Raw genomic sequence first — 22,359 nt, forward strand, 5'->3', positions numbered from 1 at the left:
TCATACACAATCATAAATATCATACCATGGACAAAAGGAGCAGGAAGAAGAATACATATTTTAGTTACCTGCCCCTTATTCCTAAACTAAACAAGTATTTACTTGATGGTCGGCATACAACCTAATTTACACAAAATAATAATTTATACCATATACAAGAAACAAATAATCCACAGTTTAAACAAGAAAAAATTCAATAATAATAATAAAGAATAAAAGAAAGAAAAAAAGAAAATATATCACTATTCAGATCACATTTGAACAGTGAGCACAAGAAAGAGTGCAATAAGCCTAAGATAAAAACAGAGGGGAGGCTTTGGTCCAAATAAGCTTTTATTTTTTTCTTTCAGTCCTGCGACTCACTGTAATGGTTCCTCCTCTCTCTTTTCGATAATATCGGGTGACAGCAAACTACTCTACAGCTGAATCATAACTAGTGGGAGCTGAATCATAACTAGTGGGAGGCAGGTGAATCATAACTAGAGGGAGCTGAATCATAACTAGTGGGAGGCAGCTGAATCATAACTAGAGGGAGCTGAATCATAACTAGTGGGAGGCAGCTGAATCATAACTAGAGGGAGCTGAATCATAACTAGTGGGAGGCAGCTGAATCATAACTAGTGGGAGGCAGCTGAATCATAACTAGTGGGAGCTGAATCATAACTAGTGGGAGGCAGCTGAATCATAACTAGTGGGAGCTGAATCATAACTAGTGGGAGGCAGCTGAATCATAACTAGTGGGAGGGAGCTGAACGAATCATAACTAGTGGGAGGGCAGCTTAATCATAACTAGTGGGAGGGACGCCTAAATTCTTATCCCAACCCATGTTTGCTTCCGCGTTCGCATTTTGCCCTCCTCTCCTCTTTCCTGTCAGCAATATTTCCGTTTCTGCGCACTGGGCGCTCTTCGCTCTGCCTCTCTCTCTCTCTCCCAAGTTGTGTTTAGTTCACCTTTAAGTTGTCTCACAGATCGCGGATGAGGTGTGTTCACCGTCGCTATATTTCATCAAATCTGTGCAAAGATGAGCGCAACTACAATCGGCGAGCCGGGTCGTGTTGTCTCCCACAACAACAACAACAATCAAACGGTACCGACAGACATGATCTCCGGGCAGATGTTAGATCTAGATGAAGATGACGACCTAGAAGTTTTCAGCAAGGTAAAACAAAAAAGACAAGCCTAAAACTTAAGTGTCTGAATGCGATACTTTGCTACGTGGATATGAGTTGACACAGACAATGGACAGTGATTAGGACCGGGTGGTTGCTTTTGGCTGTAAAGTGATCACTGCACAACTTTCGCTGATACTCCTTCCTTATTATGATGATGAATTCAGTGGCAGCGACTGGACGAGAGTCGAGATCATGAGGGAATATAGTTACCATCGTTGTGTGTTATTGAAATAACAGCTTGTCGTTATTTTAGTCCATCATCAAAAACCGATTTAAATCTTGACTATACAGTGAAGCAGCGCTACTTCGGACCGTATCAAAGGTCGCCGGATCAGGTGCTGTCATATGTCATCATGTACAAACAACTGTTAAGTTGTTTTGGATGTTTTGACAACAACATACTCGCCAACAAACTCCTGTCAAACCAAGAACAGGGCGTGTGGGTGTTGTTGTTGTAATAGTTACCTTATTATGATCAAAGTCACTTCCAATTACAATTGACAAATGTTTTATTATTTTTTATCGCTTGCCAGCGGCTCAGACTTCTCCTTTTGTATATTCTTTATTGAGTTAGATACTTTGCAACATCACACGTTACAGTAACTGAACTAAAAATGATTGGTCACATTGTTGCAACTTGCTGCTCTGTTGTGGCCCCATTGTTTTCCAGAGCGAAGCGATGCAGCAGGGAGGGGGGCGGGGGGGGGGGGTCAGGGGTTGTGCAGGGCATTCTGCTGACTACAGTAGCTTCTCAGTTGTTTTGACAGGAAACACAGTCCTGATGATAGGAGGACCATGGTGGAAGCGTTGTGCGGATCAAGGTTACATAGAGTTTACGCTGGTTCGTCGTTGTTTGCATAAGCTACATGATTTGAATGTGAGCAGAAAGTTATGCTGAAGTCAGAGTACAGACATATGCTGCTATCAGGCCTTCAAAATGTGTCACACAGACAGACACACACCCCAGAGTCACATGAGGGAAATAGCATCCAGCTAATGAGTTGATCTAAATCATTTTGAAAGCAGGCACTGGGTAGCCTCTTCTACGCTTTCCCGGCATGGTTTAAAAAGGAGGCATGGCACCAGTTTTTTAAGAATTCACGTCTTTATAAGTCTATGCCTTTTGCCCCGGGACTGTTCAGTCCATTTGTAAACACGCACCACTCTCTCCTAAAACTATAAATCAAGAGGGTAACGTCACCTGGATGTAAAATCCCCGGCATCTCCGTAGAGACATGTAAGGAGCCTTGACATGTGAAGTTGGGAGTTCTCACACAGAACTGAGGTTTTCTACACTTGTTACTAGGTCTCTAAACCAACATTGAAAACTCAACAGGGTTTCCGCGGGGTCTTACAAAGTCTTACATTTAATAATCAGAATTTTAGGCCTTAAAATGTCTTCTTCTTGCCCCTCCGGAAGTCCACCACCAGCTCCTTGGTCTTACTGGTGTTGAGTTGGAGGTGGTTGCTGTCGCTCCACCCCACAAAGCTCTGCACCAGGGCTCTATACTCCTCCTCATCGTCATTGGTGATGTAGCTTATCAGAGAACTTCTGCAGGTGGCACCCGCTTGAGTTGTGGCAGAAGTCTGAGGTATAGAGGGTGAAGAGGAAGGGTGACAGCACAGTTCCTTGGGGGGCGCCGTTGTTGCTCACCAGTACAGTACGTCAGATTGACTGTCCTGTAGTCTGACGTACTGCGGTCTGTCAGTGAGGTAGTCCTTGATCCAGGCCACCAAGCCGTGCTCCAGCTGCATCACGGATAGGGATGCACCGATCCGATATTGGTATCGGTATCGGCCGCCGGTATCAGTAAAATAGCTGGATTGGGTATCAATAATAATAATAAAAAAAAAAAACGGATTTTCATTTTATTATTTATTTATTTTATTTATTTATTTATTTATTTATTTATTTATTTATTTATATAAATAAAATAAGATAACATCTGATCTCAGGTAAGGAATCTATTTTACCAGTCTTAGGATAATCAGACCTGTTTTCACGGAGATATAAGCTTTTGCCCTATGTGTGATGTGGCTGTTTGGCTGTGATCGCTGATGAGGAAATAAGAGAATCGATTTTTCAGCTTGCATCTTAGCGTGCATACGTACACATATACTATCGATAATCTAGCGTTTATTTGAAAACGATTCATAAATAGGCCGAAAAATGACAGTTTTTGTGTATTCTAGAATATTCCAGTAAATGTCTTTTATCATGGAATCTTTATATTTTCCTTGAAAACGAGGGCTTTTCAAAATGCTATAAAACGAAAATGAACCGATATCGACAATGTCGACTGGAAAACGAGTCATTGATAAGCGACGGGCAGATTAGACACATAGCCATAATTTAAAACATAGATTAGGCGTTTTTAACGCTAACATTGAAGTGGATGGTGGCATTTTCAACGGGGTAAATCAATGTTAATCAAAGGCACTGAAAGTGTTAACACTTTGACTGCCCAAGATTAATTCCTTATTAGTCCCTTGAATTGATTGATTGATTGATTGAAAACTTTATTAACAGATTGCAGAATGGGTACAGTACAGTACAGCTCAATACATACAATTGTTAAGGGGATGCAGACCAGAGAAAGACTTTCGTCTTGTTTACATCAGGGTCCCCCAAGGCCACTTCAATGTTAACATTAATATCTCCTAATCTATGTTTTAAATTATGGCTATGTGTCTAATCTGCCCGTCGCTTATCAAAGGCTCGTTTTCCAGTCAACATTGTCAAGGCAGATTGTTTTTTTATCGCTTCATTTCCGTTTTCTACCATTCTGAAAAGCACTCGGTTTCACTGAAAAAAGAAGAGATTCCCTGATAATCGCCTTTTCCTGGAATATTCTAGAACGTTGTCATTTGTCGGCCTATTTCTGAATCGTTTTCAAATAAACGCTAGATGATCGATAGTATATCTGTACCAGGCCACGTGAGCGGATCGGCGCGGCCGAGAAATCCGCTCTTCGCTCTATAAAGCTTGGTCCGCTCCGCTAATCGCTCATGTTGACCCCGCCCCCAAGTCGCTCTCCGCTCGCTCCCCGCTCACCTTGAATCGAGCGCTCCCCGCTCCCCGCGCCAGATCGCTCGGCAGTTTTTTTTTTTTTTCTTTTTGGAGCATGGTGTAAATTAGCTCAAACTACAACAGTCTACACCCCCTGGGCCCCTTAACAATTGTTTGTATTGAGCCGCATTGTAATTGTACCCATTCTGCAATGTTAAATAACGTTGTTTATCCATTCACTAGCTCTACTAAGCGATGATAGGCTAGCCGAGCCACAATGCTATGGTCGCTGCCATTAACGTTAGCATGTAAGCTAACGTCAACAACAATGGCGTCGATACTTTTTCTAGGAGTGAGTGAAGGAGGAGGAGTGAAGCCTGAACATGATATCACAGGTTCACCCTTCTCATTGGTTGAAAATGGCCTTCATGTTTGTACATCGCCATCTGTTGCTTTGGCATTGTACTGCATGTATATTATTACATCAGTGTTAAACCACTGTGAGCGGCCTGGAGTGGATTGGAGCGGAGGAGAACTCTCGCTCCGGACGTCGCGCCGACTCATTTTAAAACCCACTCCTCGCTCACGTCAAAACCGGCCGCTCCGCGCCCCGCGCCGCTCACGCTCCGATCCGCTCACATGCACTGATGTGTACGCATGCACGCTCGTGCCGCGCGCTGAAAATCGATTCTCCTATTTCCTGACGGCGCGCACAGTGAAACAGCAATATCACATAATCACATAAAAGCTTATATATCCGTGAAAACGAGTCTGATTATCCTTAGACTTGTAACATAGATTCCTTACCTGAGATCAGATGGTATCCAAATGGATTATTCCAATTCCTGATAGCCATTCAAAAAAATCGATATTTTTATTGATTCACCGTGTATACAGTAAAACACATATTCCCTGCGGCTCCGAGGCTCCAGAGTGAACTCTGGTAGACCCCGGTTACATGAGTGAGAAGTAAAATGTGGAGTGCAGTTTTTTTTTTCTCATTTATTTGCATTGAGTTCAATCCAAAAGGGTGAATTACCACCTGGGAGACGATAGGGGGCGCTTTTTTCACATCTGAGCGCCTGAGGTAGCTGAATTTCCAACGGTCGACTCGGTTGATGAAATATGATTTCAGATAGCTAAACAAATTTATAAAAATAGAAAAAACGAATATTCTCGTGAGTGGGCATTCAACCCGGGGGGTAATAATAACACGAGAAAACTCGTGGGTGGCATTCAAAGTGTTAAGAGCTCACAATCATTTGGAGCCCACAAAGTCAGAACACCATTCACTGACCCTGGATCAGCCTCAGGTGTACTAGTACCTCCATGTGGCATCCGAGATTCAAGGGTTCTCTCTCTGATCGTGTGGAGGAGCATGTTCACACATATTAAATAACCATGCTGGGGCACAGGAATAACGTGAATTAAACGAACTTGAATTATAAAATGGGTGGCATTTCCCTTTTTATTAAAGGAACACGCCAACATTAGCATACCGTCTTCTCCAGAGAGAGACAAGAAGATACCAGTTTCCTCTGTGTGTGTTCAGTAGAAAGCTATCTGGCTGCATGTTAGCCTAGCTTATAGGGGTGGGACGATACATCGATCCAGATCGATACATCGATGTAATTATCAACGATCGAATCGGATCGATGCGATGTAATAAGATCGATTCATATCGATACTCTTATTTTGAAAATCCTGTGGCGAGTCTCATAACTGATTGTGTTAAATGGGCATATGATATCATCTCATATCGATCGCAGGCACCTGAATCTAATCGTATCGTATTGTATCGTGAGAGACTTTGTGATATCGGCAAATATCGTATCGTTGTCCAAAGAATCGATATCGTATCGTATCATGATGAAACTGGTGATTCCCACCCCTACTAGCTTAGCACAATGAATGGAAGCGGACAGTGCCGGTTAGCCTAGGCATTGTTCATTTACATTTACATTTACATTTAGTCATTTAGCTGACGCTTTTATCCAAAGCGACTTACAAGTTCTGTGCGACAAGACAGCAAGAAGGGTATAACTCTATCAGCTGAGTAACAATGTTCATCAAAGTGTTGCGTGTTACAGTGTAGGTTAGTTTATTAGGACAAGTGCATGACATTAAGGTTAGTCGGGGTTAGATTTTTTTTTTTTTTTTTTTTTTTTTTTTTTTTTTTATCATTTCAGATAATGGTTGAAGAAGTGAGTCTTTAGTCGACGGCGAAAGATTGGACGGGATTCGGCTGTCCTAACTGGGATGGGTAGTTCATTCCACCATTGTGGGGCAAGGACTGAGAATAGGCGGCTTCTCTTTGATGACCCTCCGGGAGCTTGGATAGGAGTAGATCTGAGGCGGCCAGAAGACGCAGAGCGTAGGGGTCTTGAGGGTGTGTAGTTAGAGACCATTGACCGGAGGTAGGCGGGAGCGGTTCCCTTTGCCGCACGGTATGCTAGGTCGAGGGCCTTGAAGCGGATACGTGCAGCAATGGGGAGCCAGTGCAGGTCCCTAAGAAGTGGGGTGACATGGGCTGACTTCGGTAGGTTTGAGATCAGGCGGGCCGCTGCATTTTGAATGAGTTGAAGAGGCTTGGTGGCAGTGGCCGGGAGGCCAGCTAGCAGTGCGTTGCAGTAGTCGAGGCGGGAGATGACTGTTGATTGGACGAGGAGTTGGGTGGCTACTTTTGTCAGGAAGGGGCGTATCCTTCTGACGTTGCTCAGGAGGAATCTGCAGGTTCTGGTTGTCGCTGCGATGTGAGCAGAGAAGTTCAACTGGTCGTCGAGGACAACACCAAGGTTCTTGGCATCTAACACCTCTCCCGAAGGCTAACCGGCACTGTCCACTGTCCTGTGGGTAGGGATGGACGGATACAGCTACTGCCTACTGGTATAGAATATCAGAACAAACGTCAGGCTAAAATAGGTTATTTCAGAACTAAAATCCGATAGCTGGAGCCACCTGTGGCATGTCCTTGTGAAACATTTTTTTCCCTCTTTCACCGTTTTCCACACATAGACGTTAGATCCTAGATCATGCTCACAGTGAAACATTATATAGGCCTAGATTATAGGCCTATCTTTTGTCCTGAGTCTATAGCCTATATTATTCAGTAGAAATGCTAGCCTAAATCAGATTGGTATTTTAGCTACTTGGCATTGGCTAATACTTGGACTTTTAGATGTGGAGAAAAACATAATACTGTATAATGTCGATGTCGAATACAAAATAAAAAGTCATTGGTACATCCCTATAGACCTGTTTTCTGGCTTCTCCTGTGTCTCCAGTTTTTTTCTGCAGTGCACTCTCTGCAACATCCGGTCATTTAGGGTTAGCAATTTGGCGCAATTTCCCCCCTTAACCCCACATGACAAAATGACTGGTGAGCGGGAAAGGAAAGGAGCACATTGTCATAATGACGTGAACGCGTGAGAGGTTAATTCAACACTACATATCACAGATTCACAATAATACCACAAAATCCTTTTTCAAACCTGACAGGCTGTGGGAACAAAATACCTTATGCAGTCTGTAAAACACATTGGCACAACTAGGCGATCACTAGAGGTACTTCTAAGTGTGCTGTGTGCTGTGTACAGTGTGTACTGGTCCCAGGAAGACGGTGTTCACCATGTTGCAGTGCAGTCTGCAATCTGCATCTTGTTTCTATAAGGAATCTGCGGTGAGGCAGATTATAGAGGCTGCTTTTTTAATCTGTTGGTTGACCATATTTCTGTCATCAGCTGCTATGTTTCTCCCCCAGCAAGACACAGCATGGACTCTATAGCCCGAAAGCTCTGATACAACTGAGGCATGTAAAAGTTTCCTACTCGCGTCAAGTAACTCAAGTTTCCTATGGAAAAATAACCCGGACTGGGCCGTCTTCAATACGCCACTGGTGTTATCTTTGCAGTTCAGATGGTCATCCACATGACTGGACAATCTCCACCTGTTGACCTTTCGTTAAAGGGATGGCCTCTCACCTCTTTTACCTAAAATCAATGACTAGTTCCTTGGTTTTTCTAAGGACTTTGGTTAAGTAAGTGAAGGTTTTTACTTTAGGTGTCAATAGTTTGTGCCACAGCAACTGATAGAACTGTCAGGGCATAAAAGAAAATATAGTTTGTTTCCTGTTGGTTGTCAGTTAATTAAGGCCATGGGTAGGTAGAGAATTTATTTTATTTTATTTTTAATAAAAAAAAATTTATTCTTTCCCACGGTGACTATGGATAGGGAATTTCTTTATTTAATTAAAATGTTCACAACAACATGGATGCATGCACTCTGCCAGCATGTTTAATATCCATAATACTAAAGGTTTGACTAAGATTTTTATGAAACTTTATTGTAAAAAAAATAAAAATAAAAAAAATTGCTTTTTTTTACTCATAAAATAAATTGGGTCGCACCTAAATCGGCAGGGTCGGTCGGCAACCGGAAACAAACAATTTTTTCTTTTAGGCCCAGCCTCTCTTCTACGAGTGCCAGGTCTTTGCCATTAGGAGGCTTTGATACCTCTCGGCAACCTTTTTACTGGACGTGTCGCTCACTAGAAGATCGCCAAGAGACTTTGTTTAGCTTTTACAAATCCCAAGCAAATTAGCTTTACTTAGTTAGTACTTAGTGAGCAAATAAGCTCCCATTAATTTCTCCTTTCGTGTTCATATTCCTATTGTCCATTCACATTTAAATGTTTGTGAAATTGTCCCCAGTTCCGCCCCCTGCTAACTACAGCCATGCTCTCTGTCTTTGCTACAGAACACCACTTTAACTACAGCCATGCTCTCTGTCTTTGCTGCAGAACACCACTTTAACTACAGCCATGCCCTGTGTCTTTGCTGCAGAACACCACTTTAACTACAGCCATACTCTGTGTCTTTGCTACAGAACACCACTTTAACTACAGCCATGCCCTGTGTCTTTGCTACAGAACACCACTTTAACTACAGCCATGATCTGTGTCTTTGCTACAGAACACCACTTTAACTACAGCCATGCCCTGTGTCTTTGCTACAGAACACCACTTTAACTACAGCCATACTCCGTGTCTTTGCTACAGAACACCACTTTAACTACAGCCATGCCCTGTGTCTTTGCTACAGAACACCACTCTGACGGACGGCAGCTCGATGCTCTCTCCTGCGGCCACATCGCCTGGCTCCATGGTCAACCAGTACAGGTTCGAGGAGGGAGAGGAAGGGCAGGGGGAGGCAGACATCAAGGACATCTTCACCATCGTTGACAAACCAGAGAGTCACGTCACCGCCATCGAGACCTTCATCACATACAGAGTACTGACGAAGGTGAGGGAGGGTGGTGTGGTTGTGAACGTGTCTGTGCCTTGTAGGAACAACAGATATTTTGACGGAAAGAAATTGTGCTTTTGTACTGTGTGTTTCACGTTGTGCATGTGCGAACAAATAACATGTGTTGGTTACATTGTATTAAAGGGGACATGTACTGCTATTCCTAGCACTATTTGGGCAACTTTACACAATTCCTGTGAGTCTATGTAAGACATCTGTAAGGTTTATTCCAAAAATAATCATTGTTTTATATTTCTAATCAAGTACTCAAAACCATCATTTTTCAGCTTCAAGATTTCAGGCTGTTATGGCCCCGCCCATAAGCACTTTGAGTGATAGTCAGTCCACACAGTCTGCGACTGGTAGACAGAGAGAGATAGAGAGAGAGAGGGAGAGGGAGAGGGAGGGAGAGAGAGAGAGAGAGGGAGAGAGAGGGAGAGAGAGAGAGAGAGAGAGAGAGACGTTCTTTTTTTTCTCTGCCTCTCGCGCGGCAGCTTGTGGGGGGGGGGGGGGGCACCCTTCCTCCCTCTCTCTTTTTTTCTTTCTATCACTCTCCCGTTCGGAGGTGTGTGTGGCGCGACAGAGTGGGGGTAATGTATTACAAATGGTAAGTGACTGTTTTTGACTGACAATATGCATTTAGCATCGGGTATATTGCTGTACATTGCTATGTTGGCGGAGCGAGACATAATAAAATTGGTAGCGTGTTTGTGTGTGACGCTGCCATGCATTTTAGGATGCACTCTAAAAAACAGATTTCCCTAAACAATTACTGGGAATCTGGGAAAACATTACTCGTGCCCATCCCTAGTGTATATATGTGGGTGTGTGTACTGTGTGTGTTTGGCAGGCAGTATTTCATATAACCCGAGGGCAATGGCACTAAGTTGTAGTGCAATCTAACCTTAGTTGAACTAACAGTCCATTCCATCCTCTCTCCTGTCGTCTCTCTCTCTCCCCTCCAGACCACACGCAGTGAGTTTGACTCCAGTGAGTACGAGGTGCGCAGGCGCTACCAGGACTTCCTGTGGCTCAAAGGCAAGCTGGAGGAGGCCCACCCGACACTCATCGTACATGTAGGTCCCAGCTCTCCTCTTCTAGTAGCCCTCCCTGAAGCCTAGTAAGACCTGATGTCTGTTCTCTGCCAGACTAGCGGAGTAGCCCTCCCTGAAGCCTAGTAAGACCTGATGTCTGTTCCCTGCCAGACTAGCGGAGTATCCCTCCCTGAAGCCTAGTAAGACCTAGGGACTAGTATTAGTGTTACTGTTTTCTACCTATATATTTATGTAATGTGGGAATTTCTTTAAATATATTTTTGTTTAATTTATGTATCTGGCTCCGGAGATGTATTTGTGTGTACTTGACATCTTTTTGAGCTATACAGGTACATTTTATATATATATATATATATAATATATACATGTATATATACTAGGGCTGACCCCTATTAGTCGACTAATCGGTCGAAAGGAGCCGTTGTCGACTGCCAACCTCTTAGTCGAATACAAAAAAATAAAAGTATATATATATTTTTTTATCATTCTTTCCAAAAGAAAAGAGGCCTAGAAGCGTGGCTAACGCTAATGGCACGCATACCAGAGGCTAATTGCCTAAGAAAACAGGCACAGAGGCACTGAAAAAGGATTTCACCCATCTAATGAACACACTAGACTAGACAAATATCAAGATGTATCCATCAGTGGACCAATTGCATGCTTTTGCAGAGGACAAGAAGCCTTCAGTCGACTCCTTCAGACATTAAGCACCCCCCACAGCCCAAATGGAATGATAAAAAAAAAAAATAATAATAATATTATACTTTATTATTATTAATTTTTTTTAGTCTACTAATAGTCGACTAACGGCAAATTTTGGCCAATCATTGTCGACTATCCAAATCCTTAGTCTGGGACAGCCCTAATATATACAAAAGTAAATCTGTATCTGATACATGGATGAATGGATTAATAAAACTCTGTTGTTCTGCTCAGCCCCTGCCAGAGAAGTTCGTCATGAAGGGCATGGTGGAGCGCTTCAACGGGGACTTCATTGAGACGCGAAGGAAAGCCCTCCATGGCTTCCTCACCAGGGTCTCGGAACACCCCGTCTTCTCCTGCAGCGAGCACTTCAAAGTCTTCCTCACCGCGGACCCCAATGTAAGAAACACTCCACTCTCAGTGTACACATACCCACATGCGTACTACTCCTGGCAGCGTCTAGTTTTTTACCAACCCAGTTCTGCGATCTGATTGGCCACTGACGTTTCTGGTCGTGTGACATCTGCACCAATTGTGTGACGCCTGTTTCTATCACCGGTTAAGCTTAGGCACTCTTTCGAAGTTGGTTAAGGTTAGACTGAGTTTGTCTTAGAGCAGGGCGATAGAACACCAGCCCTGATTCCAAACTCTAACCTTAACCAACTTTGAAAGAGTCGCCTAAGCTTAACCAGTAATAAACTAGGCGTTAGGTAGTTTGCAGGCTGTTCGAGGCGGAAATGGGCGCAGATACAGGCGTCACGCGATTGGGCGCACATGTCACATGACCAGAAACGTCAGTGGCCAATCAGATCGCAGAATGCGAACGCGGAACTGGAAATGGTAAAAAACTAGACGCCTCCTGGCAACCTGTCTTTGTGTTTTTGAGCAAGGCACTTACTTACGCCTTAACTGCTCCTGGCGAGCAGATTGGCACCTGCATGGTTGCCTCTGTCAGAGTGTGTGTGCATGTGTGTGTTACATGACATACGTTGTAAAACGATTGCTTTGGATAAAAGCCCTATATAAATGCAGTCCATTTCTACATGGAGTCCATAACTACGCCTCAGAGGCTTGTAAAACACATTTAAACACCACACAGCAAAAGGTCATCAAACTGCACTCAAATGACTGAGATACAGTTAAAAAAAAAAAAAAACATGAGGCCAGATTTATTTTAAATTATTATTAATTAATTCAACGTTTATTTAATTCTCGGGAATACATTGAGGGTAGCCTTCATTTTCAATGATGCTGACATTACATTAACCAGTGATCAAATAAATACAATACAATACAGACAAAACACAGATCAAATCACTTAAAACAGTTACAAATTGAGACAAATTTAGTGTGTGCTGAAGATCATGCCCAGTACTGTACCAAGGACACTAAAATAAAAGGCTGACCTCATTACAGCAAGTTAGATAGGGTTCAAAGTTCCAGTCCAGCATCATTGCAATATAAGGTGGTAGCTTTCCAACAATGGCCTTATAAACAGATACAGTAGCAATGTTTATTTTGCCTCTCTACCAGAGAAGACACACTTTATTATACAGGATGCAATGGTGAGTACCATAGCAACCGGCATTAATATATCTGAGAGCGGAGTGATGGGCCGTGTCTAGGGGTTTAAGAGTGGAAGGAGCAGCATTTCTATAAATGACATCTCCATAATCCAACAATGATAGAAAAACTGCTTCAACAATCCTTGTCCTACTAATCATAGGGAAGCTGGTTCTGTTTCTGTTTGGCACAGTTTGCTGATTGTCTATATGGTATTTAAATGTAAAATAGGGCAGCACAGTGCTTCTTATTGTCTAGAGCAGATAATGCATTACGTGTAACTAATGTAACAACAAATTGTGCTGTGATTAGCTCTCCAGCTCTCCAGAGTGTTGCAGACTTAATACCAAGTGACTTGAAAGAAATTACTTGAATCGGTTGTTTACCCAGGATTTTAGCTAAGCAGGGTAATTTGGAGATTGGACGGTAATTATTCAAATAATCTCTATCGCCTCCTTTATGTAATGGAATCTCATGGACCAATTTCCAAACACTAGGGAATATGCCTGTTGAGATGAAAATATTAAATTATGTGTTAATTGCTCTGGAAACAAAAAAGGACCCAATGTGTCCTCTATAGTTAAACTCCTGGTATCAATGGCTTGCGGTGCTTCAGATACATCATTAGGAGAGAAGGGTTGAAAAGCAAACTGATACACGTGGTTCAACACACAACCATCACCAATAATAATGGGCCTTGTGTATTCCTTTTCACATAAATGCCCAGCATCAGCAAAGTCTTCATTGAAAACCAGGCGTACCTTCATTCTTTCTGTTCATAATTCAAACACCATATTTAATGTGTAGGTAGGGAATTAGTGCTTTTGTTTCTGTTTGAGTTTACTGCTTTCCCAAACCTTTACAGGGTTTTAATAGGAGCTAGTAATTCGGTCTAAATAATTATTAGATGTATTTTATTCTAAGCTTTTTGAATGGTGCTTGTTTGTTCATGACGGATAGAAAGGTGGTTGTGAAAAAAAGTCCAGTGCCATTTCAAAATCTGGTATTTCAGATGTACAGTATCTGGTATTTCAGATGTACAGTGCATGTCTCTATGGAAAACATCAGTTACAAAGGCTTGGTCACTAAAATGTCTTATGTTTCTCTTTGTAACTGTGTGCGATTTCTTTCTTCTTTTAATATTTCTGATACATGCAATATGGCAATGATCACAAATTGCTAGCTCGAAGACACCGCAGGCAATAATTGAGTCAACCCGATTGGAAAAGATGAGATCAATTAGGGTAGACCTAGAGCCGAGGTGGGCAACCGTGTCTTTTCCATCCATCAGTCTATCTCAAAGGTCGCTGGACGAGCTGGAAGACCCTGACAAAAGTCATCTCTCATTTCATCAGCCATCCAATCACACTCCGAATTGCTGGTTCAAACGTCAATATCAGCGAATCCCTGTCCTCCTGTCTGGCTCTTTGGCCCGCCCTACTTTTTTCACGGGCTTTCACTGGGTCCCGTTTTGCATCTGCACACTTAACATTGCATCACGAATAACCCTGGCGCAAATAACCAGACCGTTAAACCATAATTACCTAAGGATGGGTAGGCTATACTGTAGGACGAGATTCCTCGTAATTGTGTTCAATAAAGATATTGAACACGAAGGAGGTGATGGACGTTCCATTCTGACACAAAGTACAGAGGAGGCTGTCCATGCGCTCAGAGGAGAGGGAAGGTCGCCACCCGTCCTGTATAATAAGCAACATGTTGTTTCCTTTATGAGTTAACACCAAGCATCATTTGTTCTGTGTTACTTGAGGGACAATAACAGTCTTAGGCTGATAACATGGGAAAACATATAGATGAGCGCAGCCACTTGCCCCTTTCTCAGCCGTCTCCTTTAATCTCTCCCTGTCTCTGAAGCACTGTTGCTGCCTTATGCAGGAATTAGGGCTGTCAGTTTATCGCGTTAATTAGATTAATTAATTATACAGCAAATTATTGCGTTATAAAAATTAACGCAAATTATTATTTTTTTTTTTTTATCTCATTCATTCCATAAGAACATAGAATAAACATTTACAGATTTTTTTTTTTTTTAAATGGTCCATTTGCTATCTGATTCTAGGGACATCTATGGATCTCAGGGAATGTATTCCCAGTGTCAGAAATACTGTGTCTGTTACTAGGCTTGAGTAAATTGTAACGAACCAAATGAGAATATCAATTAAATTGTTTTGTATCTTTGACTGTGAATAACACCATGATAAAATTGACCAGACCTGAAAAATCTAAGCAAATGAATAAAGGGAAGATGATTAAGGTTTTGTAGATACAGTACTGAATTCTACCATCTGGACACATGTAATTTGAAATATGATTATAGAATATCAGGCCTAAAATGGTTATGCGATTAAAATGCTATTAATTAGATTAATTAATTACAAATCCTGTAATTAATTAGATTAATTATTTTAATCGCCTGACAGCACTAGCAGGAATCATAACTGGTTTAATTATAAATTGTTACTAGAAAGCAACGTGGCTGAAAAGCATAGAAGAGGGAGGAAGCTTTAGACGTGCCACAAAGAAACGGCTAGCTGTGTAATGGTGTTGTAGCCACATCTAGGAAGGAGAGGGTAGGACTATAGTCTCTTGTTAGTATAATGTGTAGGAGTTTAATATAGGTTAATGTTTTATGGGGATGTTCTATGTTTTATAATCATGTTTTATGGGGAAGTTCTATGTTTTATTATGATGTCTGTCCATGTACACAATCAGGGACCATGATGGAAATAAGTGCTTGCACTTTCTCATGTTGTTATCCCTTGGATGCTTTTACTCTACAATAAAAATCAATCAAACGGGTTGCAAAATAAATGAGACATCTCTCTCTCCCTCTGTCTGGCATTGCTAGAGCAATTTTTTTAAATTGGCCCAATGGGTTCTGTTCTCAGCAGGGATACATCGAGGGCACCACTGACCTCCTTGAGATAATCAGATGTAACATTCAGCCAGTTCAGATTAAAGTCACCCACAACAACCCATTCAGCGTCGGAATACTGAGAAAGTAGATCAGCTATTGTGTCAATGGAACCTGAATCAGCAGATGGTGGTCCATATAGATCCCTACCACAATTACTGAGTTATGTCCTAACTGAACCTTCAGTGAAAGACATGCAAAACATCTTGGTGCGGTGACTGTACAGAGAAACCTGATTCAACATAAATTACCACCCCTCCTCCCAGAACTTTTTTCTGAGCTCAAGGCCATTCATCAGACATCAGGATCAGTGTGTATAACTGATGTAAGCTTTTAACATTGAAGTGTATTATTAAGTCTGTGATTATTCTCAGAGTAGAAGATAGATACCAATGTCCTCTCTGTGCATTCAGTAGAAGCGGATTCGGACCACTAGCTTAGCTTAAAACAAAAAGCTAGCTGGTCCTTATCCGCCTCCATTCATTTGTGCTAAGCTAGGCTTCCTTGCAGCCGGATAGCTTTCTACTGAACACACAGAGAGAAAATAGGTATCTAATCTTCTTTTCGGACTCTGGAGAAGACGGTGAGCACATTTCCTATAATGTTGTTGTGTCCCTTTTTTAAAGGTACGTGGGTTAAATAGAGAGTTTTGAGTCTGAGAATTTGTGATAGAATGCTGTAGGGGGATTGTAAGTTAGAGGCAATAACGGTACGATTTTAACGATGTAACAGTGATTCAAGTAGGAATGATAGGAGGAGTAGTATATTGTTCAACCTTGGATGATTAAAAGCATCAATTCCAAACGTCTCAGTGGGTTCCAAAATCTGACAATTTATTTAGATGAACCCCATCCCATTTAAACGGAGCTTGTCTGTCGTCAAATAGATACAACTTGTCAATGTAAGGAATCTTCCAGTACATGCAGTAAACCTTTAGCCACAGGTGGAGGCAACTGCATTTCATATCCCCAAATGTAGCAGAAAAGGGCAGTGGACGTGAGATAATGATGACCAGTGTTCCGGAGGGTCTCAAAGAGGAGGCCGAAGTCCTTCTTTAACTGTTCAGATCTTTCTGCTTTAATGTCATTTGCTCCGACGTGTATCATCAGAGACTCGACGTGAGGGACATCGGGCAGCAGAAGCGTGGTAGCACACCGTGTATGCCCTCCACTGTAGCACCCGACAGGCACCTGGTCTCACAACCTCTCTAACCCTGTCTAGTTTGGGAAAGAAAAAGAAGCCACAGACGAGGATCACAGTGAACGGAATGGAAGCAGAAGCAGGGGACTCTCGCTCTGAAGTACTTCAGGTTAACTGGAGTTCATTCCAGTATTAAGAACCACTTCTGTTCCAATCGCGGTCAAATGATCCCATATGGACTGCATTTATATACAGTAGAACTTTTATCCAAAGCGCTTTACAACATATGTCCCACATTCACCCACTCACTCACTCACACATTCACACACCGACGGCGGTGCAGGTCACGGTGCCAACCTGCTCATCGGGAGTAGTTAGGGGTTAAGTGTGGAATCAAACCGGGAACCTTCAGATTACCAGACCACTGATCCCCCCTTCCTATAGCTGACTCAGTGAGTATTCCAGCTAACTACTCCTACCTTGGCTAAGAACGTATTGTTATTTGTGTCCTCTAATATGGATGACGGAAAAAAAACTGTACACAATGTCTACAATATTTGTATACCGTAATTCCTCTAATAGTGACCGGTATTCAATTACAAACCGGGTCTCTATTAATGGCCGGGTGCGCTCTTGAGCCAAGCAATTATAAGCCAACCTCCTAATACAAGCCGGGTTACTAATATACTGAGCTGCTAAGGTAAAGTTACTTGATTTCACTTTGAAAACGTTGAAATGACCAGTGACCACCTGTAATTGCACTGTTTACTATTTCATACAGTACTTGGTTTCAATAAATGAACCCAGTACATTTTACTGGGTTCAAACTGACACAAAATGTTGATTTATTCATTATGATCTGAAAATTCGAAATATAGGCCTCTCTCTTATACATGCCTCCTCCTAATAAAAGCCTGGTACCCGCTACAGTTTAAGCAAATACAAGCCCGGGTCACTATTAGAGGAATTACGGTATATTACTATGGAAACATAGCTTACACAGACCACAAAACCCAACACCGCAAACAGGATAAGGTATATGTCACAGATTATAATGATATATCCCGCTATCATATTTGGGTTCCTCCTCATTTTCCATCCACAGTCTATCCAGATGACTGTAAATGAAGTACGATGACTTCCCTTCCCTGGCTGGATTCTATGGACTCGTTGTTCATTCATTAACAGTGGTTATTGGCAGCTGTGGACCTGTATTGGCCCCTATTGTTGCCATTGACCTGTTGCTTACTGCTTGATGAAGGTCAGATATATATAGATAGAGGGACGGTTGGATAGAGAGATAAAGTGATTGATCGGCAGATTAATCTTGTACCTGATCATCCCACTCAATACATGTTAACACGCCATGTAACATGGGAATATGAATGAGCACAGACGTGCTTTCAGTGCTGGTGCTGTCGTCCGGTGCTTGCTCAGGCAAACGGGCTCCTGGCCGTAATAACACACGGTCATACCCCCTGCCGCTGCCACTAAATGTGATTATTATCTTAATGCTTGGTCTTTTAGCGGGCACATGAATGCTCTCCTTGTGTCACCTGCGTCCTCCGTTACAGACCATGAAACCGATTAGGTCCGGTCTGCAAAATACAGATGATACTTTGTCTCCCTGTTACCTTGCCCACTAATCTACGGCCTTGGTGTCTCACTTTAGCGCCAGTGGAAGTACTTGGTGTGTCCTTTGTTTTTATTCTGGGTTCTGTGTTGTTGGGAAGATAACCCACGTTGGAGGTTATTGGTGTGCTATCCTGTCTTTACTGAACATTATTGTTTAGACCCACTCAACGGTGTTTTGTTTTATGCATTCATTCTGTCTCAAAGTAGGCCTAATATGTACCGTAACTAGGGCTGCAGCTATCGGTTATTTTAGTAATCAACTATTCTACCCGTTATTCCATCGATTAATCGGATAAGAAATTACTTTTGCTTTAAAGAGAAATGGTAAACATACAAAAGAGAAAATAAGACCAGTCTCTTCCTTCTTAGAATTTGCAGCATTTTATTTTCTATGGTTATTTTCTTGAGCAATTTAGATCATTTAGAGACATAATAACTTCGATAACTTAACTACTGTTAACTGTTGGGATGTTAGATCCTAATGTGAAAAACTGTGATTTTATATGTCTGCACTTTATGTGCTCATTTTATGCCTGTCTTTTTTCTGTTGGGAAGCACTTTGAGCTGTAGTTTCTGTATGAAAGGTGCTATACAAATAACGTTTATTATTATTATTATTATTATTATTATTATTATTATTATTATTATTATTATTATTATTATTTATTATTATTATTATTATTATTATTATTATTATTATTATTATTATTAACATAATAATAACTCCATATTGATTTACTTTCTTAACCCGCCATTACATGTAGCCATAATTAACGTTAACTTACATTGTTTACTAACCATCATTTCAACTAGCAATCATAACATTATAGATGTACGTTAAATGCGAATGTGTCTGCTCCGCTCTGGATTGGATGGATGTGTACACTGGATGCGTTCTGCTGAGATGCTGAAGCATTGACAAAGTGCTATTGTGGTACAGTAGGCTAGTTACATTTTACAATAGACACACTGTACAGAGTTTTCCTTTTTTTTATTTCAGCTTGAAATGATCACATTGTACAACAGTAATTATCGTCCGTGTGAAACACAGTGTGCTGAGAGTTACTCGAGGAATTGTTTCAGCTCTAACCGTCTTTCCACTGGCAAACATGGCATCACGAATAAAGACCCCCTAAAGAGGTCCTGCATTATTATTATATATTATATTATCAAACATGGCATCACGAATAAAGACCCCCTAAAGAGGTCCTGCATTCTTATTATTATATATTATATTATTAAACATGGCATCACGGCTGAGGCGCCACTTCAAACTAAGCTTCCAGAGCAGTGTTTCATAAGGTTGGCGCTAACCGCAGCATTTAAACTCCTATTATCCAATAGGGGTTTGCACCTCGCTGCATGCCGTCTGAAACGACCAACCAATTTAAAATAGCATTGAATTCAATGGACAGATTTTAGTAGCATAATGGTCTAAATGTTATTTCTTTTTTTAAATCTTTTAAAAGATATTTTTAAGGCATTTCTGCTTTGTTAGACAGGATGGTAAATTAACAGGTGGTATAGAGAAGGTGGATGACTGTGGGGATGACAAAGATCTGGAATAGGGTTTGAAGAACGATTAGATGAAACATGTAATTGTGATTATTTCGACTGATTCACGATATCGGTGGGAATGCACATTTTCGCATCATTCTCATTTTGAGAAACATTAGAAAACATAAAATCGTGTGATCTCTGCAACACCACAACATGTTTGACAACACTTTTCACCTTTTAACAAATTGTGCCTCCCGCGATTTGGATATTGCGCTGGGCCACCTTGCGACTTCGAGAAATTGTTCAGCCCTGGTCTCGAACTTGGGATGTTGCGATTACATGCTACTGTGTGCCCCTTTCGTGTGGTGAGCCACCAGGGCATCCCTCCTCAAATGAGTTCTGGCAGGACACTGGAACGCATGCGTGTGGAGCTGTGACGGCTTAGTTGACACTCCATCGTATCGCCTACGCCGATTTGGTGGTCTATTTAAAGGCCTTCCTATTCACACACTGACGTCACACACATACACTGCACGTATCCGCTTCAAGGCCCTCGACCTGGCATACCGTGCGGCAAAGGGAACCGCTCCCACCTACCTCCGGTCAATGGTCTCTAACTACACACCCTCAAGACCCCTACGCTCTGCATCTTCTGGCCGCCTCAGACCTACTCCTATCCAAGCTCCGGGAGGGTCATCAAAGAGAAGCCGCCTGTTCTCAGTCCTTGCCCCACAATGGTGGAATGAACTACCCATCCCGTCCAATCTTTCGCCGTTGATTAAAGACGCACTTCTTCAACCATTATCTGAAATAATGGGAAAAAAAAGAAGAAAAAAATTAAAACTAACCCCAAATAACATTACTGTCATGCACTTGTCCTAATAAACTAACCTACACTGTAACACGCAACACTTTGATGAACATTGTTACTCAGCTGATAGAGTTGTACCCTTCCTGATGACTTGTCGTACAGAACTTGTAAGTCACTTTGGATAAAAGCGTCAGCTAAAGGACTAAATGTAAATGTAAATGTAAATGTATACACTGATGTTGTGTCAAGTAGGGTTTTCATCCGCCACCACCACACCACACCTCCACCTGCTTTGGTTTTACTCTGTATTGAATGCAATAGAGCTGTGAATCTTCACTGGCCTCACGATTCGATTAGATTACGATTCAGCTGTCCACGATTCGATTCGATTCTACGGTGCATCTTGATGCAGCTCAATAATATAGTACATCCTCAATTTTATAATCTATATTACTGCACATGGCTACTTTTTCATACATTTATACAAGCAGTCAGATAAATGAACTTTTATTTAGAAAGTTCTTAACACTTTCACTGCCACTCACGAGATATCTCGGGTTTCCGATAGTTATGTTGAAAGCCACTCACAAGATTTCTCGGAATTTTTTTATTTTAATTTTTTTAGCGATCTGAAATCATATTGCATCACGCAAGCCTACCCTAGTATACCCGAGCGCCGCCGGCGATCAGATGTGGAAAAAAGCGCCCCCTATCGTCTCCCAGATGACATAAGGGATTTTGGAATGGACTCAATGAAAATGGATGGGGAAAAAAATCCTGTACTCCACATTTTCCAGTCCACTGATGCAGCCGGGGTTATCACAGTTCATTCTGGAGCCTCTCAGACCCGCGGAATCATGTACTGCACTGTACACACGTTGGATCCATACACTTATCGATTTTTTCGAATGGTGATCAGGAATTGGAATATACCAGTTGGATACCATCTGATGTCAGGTAAGGAATCTATGTTATCAGTGTTAGGATAATCAGACTAATTTTGATGAAGATATAGGCTGTTTTGTGAAATGGGCTCTTTCGGTTTCACTGTAAAAGTCCAAGAGGAAATGAACACTGCGATTATCCATGCGCGGCTCGAATGTGCTTGCGTGCACGTATAATATTGATCATCTAGCGTTTATTTGAAAACGATTCATAAATAGGCCGACAAATATCAACGTTCTGGAATATTCCAGTAAAAGACGATTATCATAGAATGGTCTAGAATGAACAGTTTTTTACCTCAAAACGGGTGCTTTTCAAAATGCTCTCAAACGGAAATTAAGCGATAAAAAAACAATCTGCCTTGACAGCACTGACTGGAAAAGGATTCTTTGATAAGCAACGGGCGACGGGGGGGGGGGGGGGGGGGGCTGCCGCGCAGCACACACACCCAAACGGGAGATTGAAAGAAAGAAAAAGGGAAGAGAGAGGGAGGAAGGGAGGCCCCCCCCCCCCACAAGCTGCCGCTCGGAGGGAGAGAAAGGAAGAGAGAGGGAGAGAGGGGGCCTTGTCAATAACGGCCTGTCTTT

At 41.9% G+C, this 22,359-nt stretch overlaps 1 protein-coding gene across 1 annotated transcript in view; it reads left to right on the forward strand.

Moving 5' to 3' along the window:
* Window positions 1–897: 897 nt before the first annotated feature.
* Window positions 898–22,359, forward strand: part of snx7 (sorting nexin 7) — a 70,812-nt gene continuing 49,350 nt past the window's right edge. Inside the window, exons 1-4 of the mRNA XM_084326310.1 lie at window positions 898–1,160; window positions 9,283–9,483; window positions 10,452–10,562; window positions 11,478–11,642. Coding sequence (XP_084182436.1) covers window positions 1,023–1,160; window positions 9,283–9,483; window positions 10,452–10,562; window positions 11,478–11,642 — 615 coding nt within the window. The 5' untranslated portion in view covers window positions 898–1,022. The remainder of the gene's footprint in view (window positions 1,161–9,282; window positions 9,484–10,451; window positions 10,563–11,477; window positions 11,643–22,359) is intronic.

Source organism: Notolepis coatsorum (assembly GCF_963971535.1).
Source record: "Notolepis coatsorum genome assembly, chromosome: 12".
Classification (NCBI taxonomy): domain Eukaryota; kingdom Metazoa; phylum Chordata; class Actinopteri; order Aulopiformes; family Paralepididae; genus Notolepis; species Notolepis coatsorum.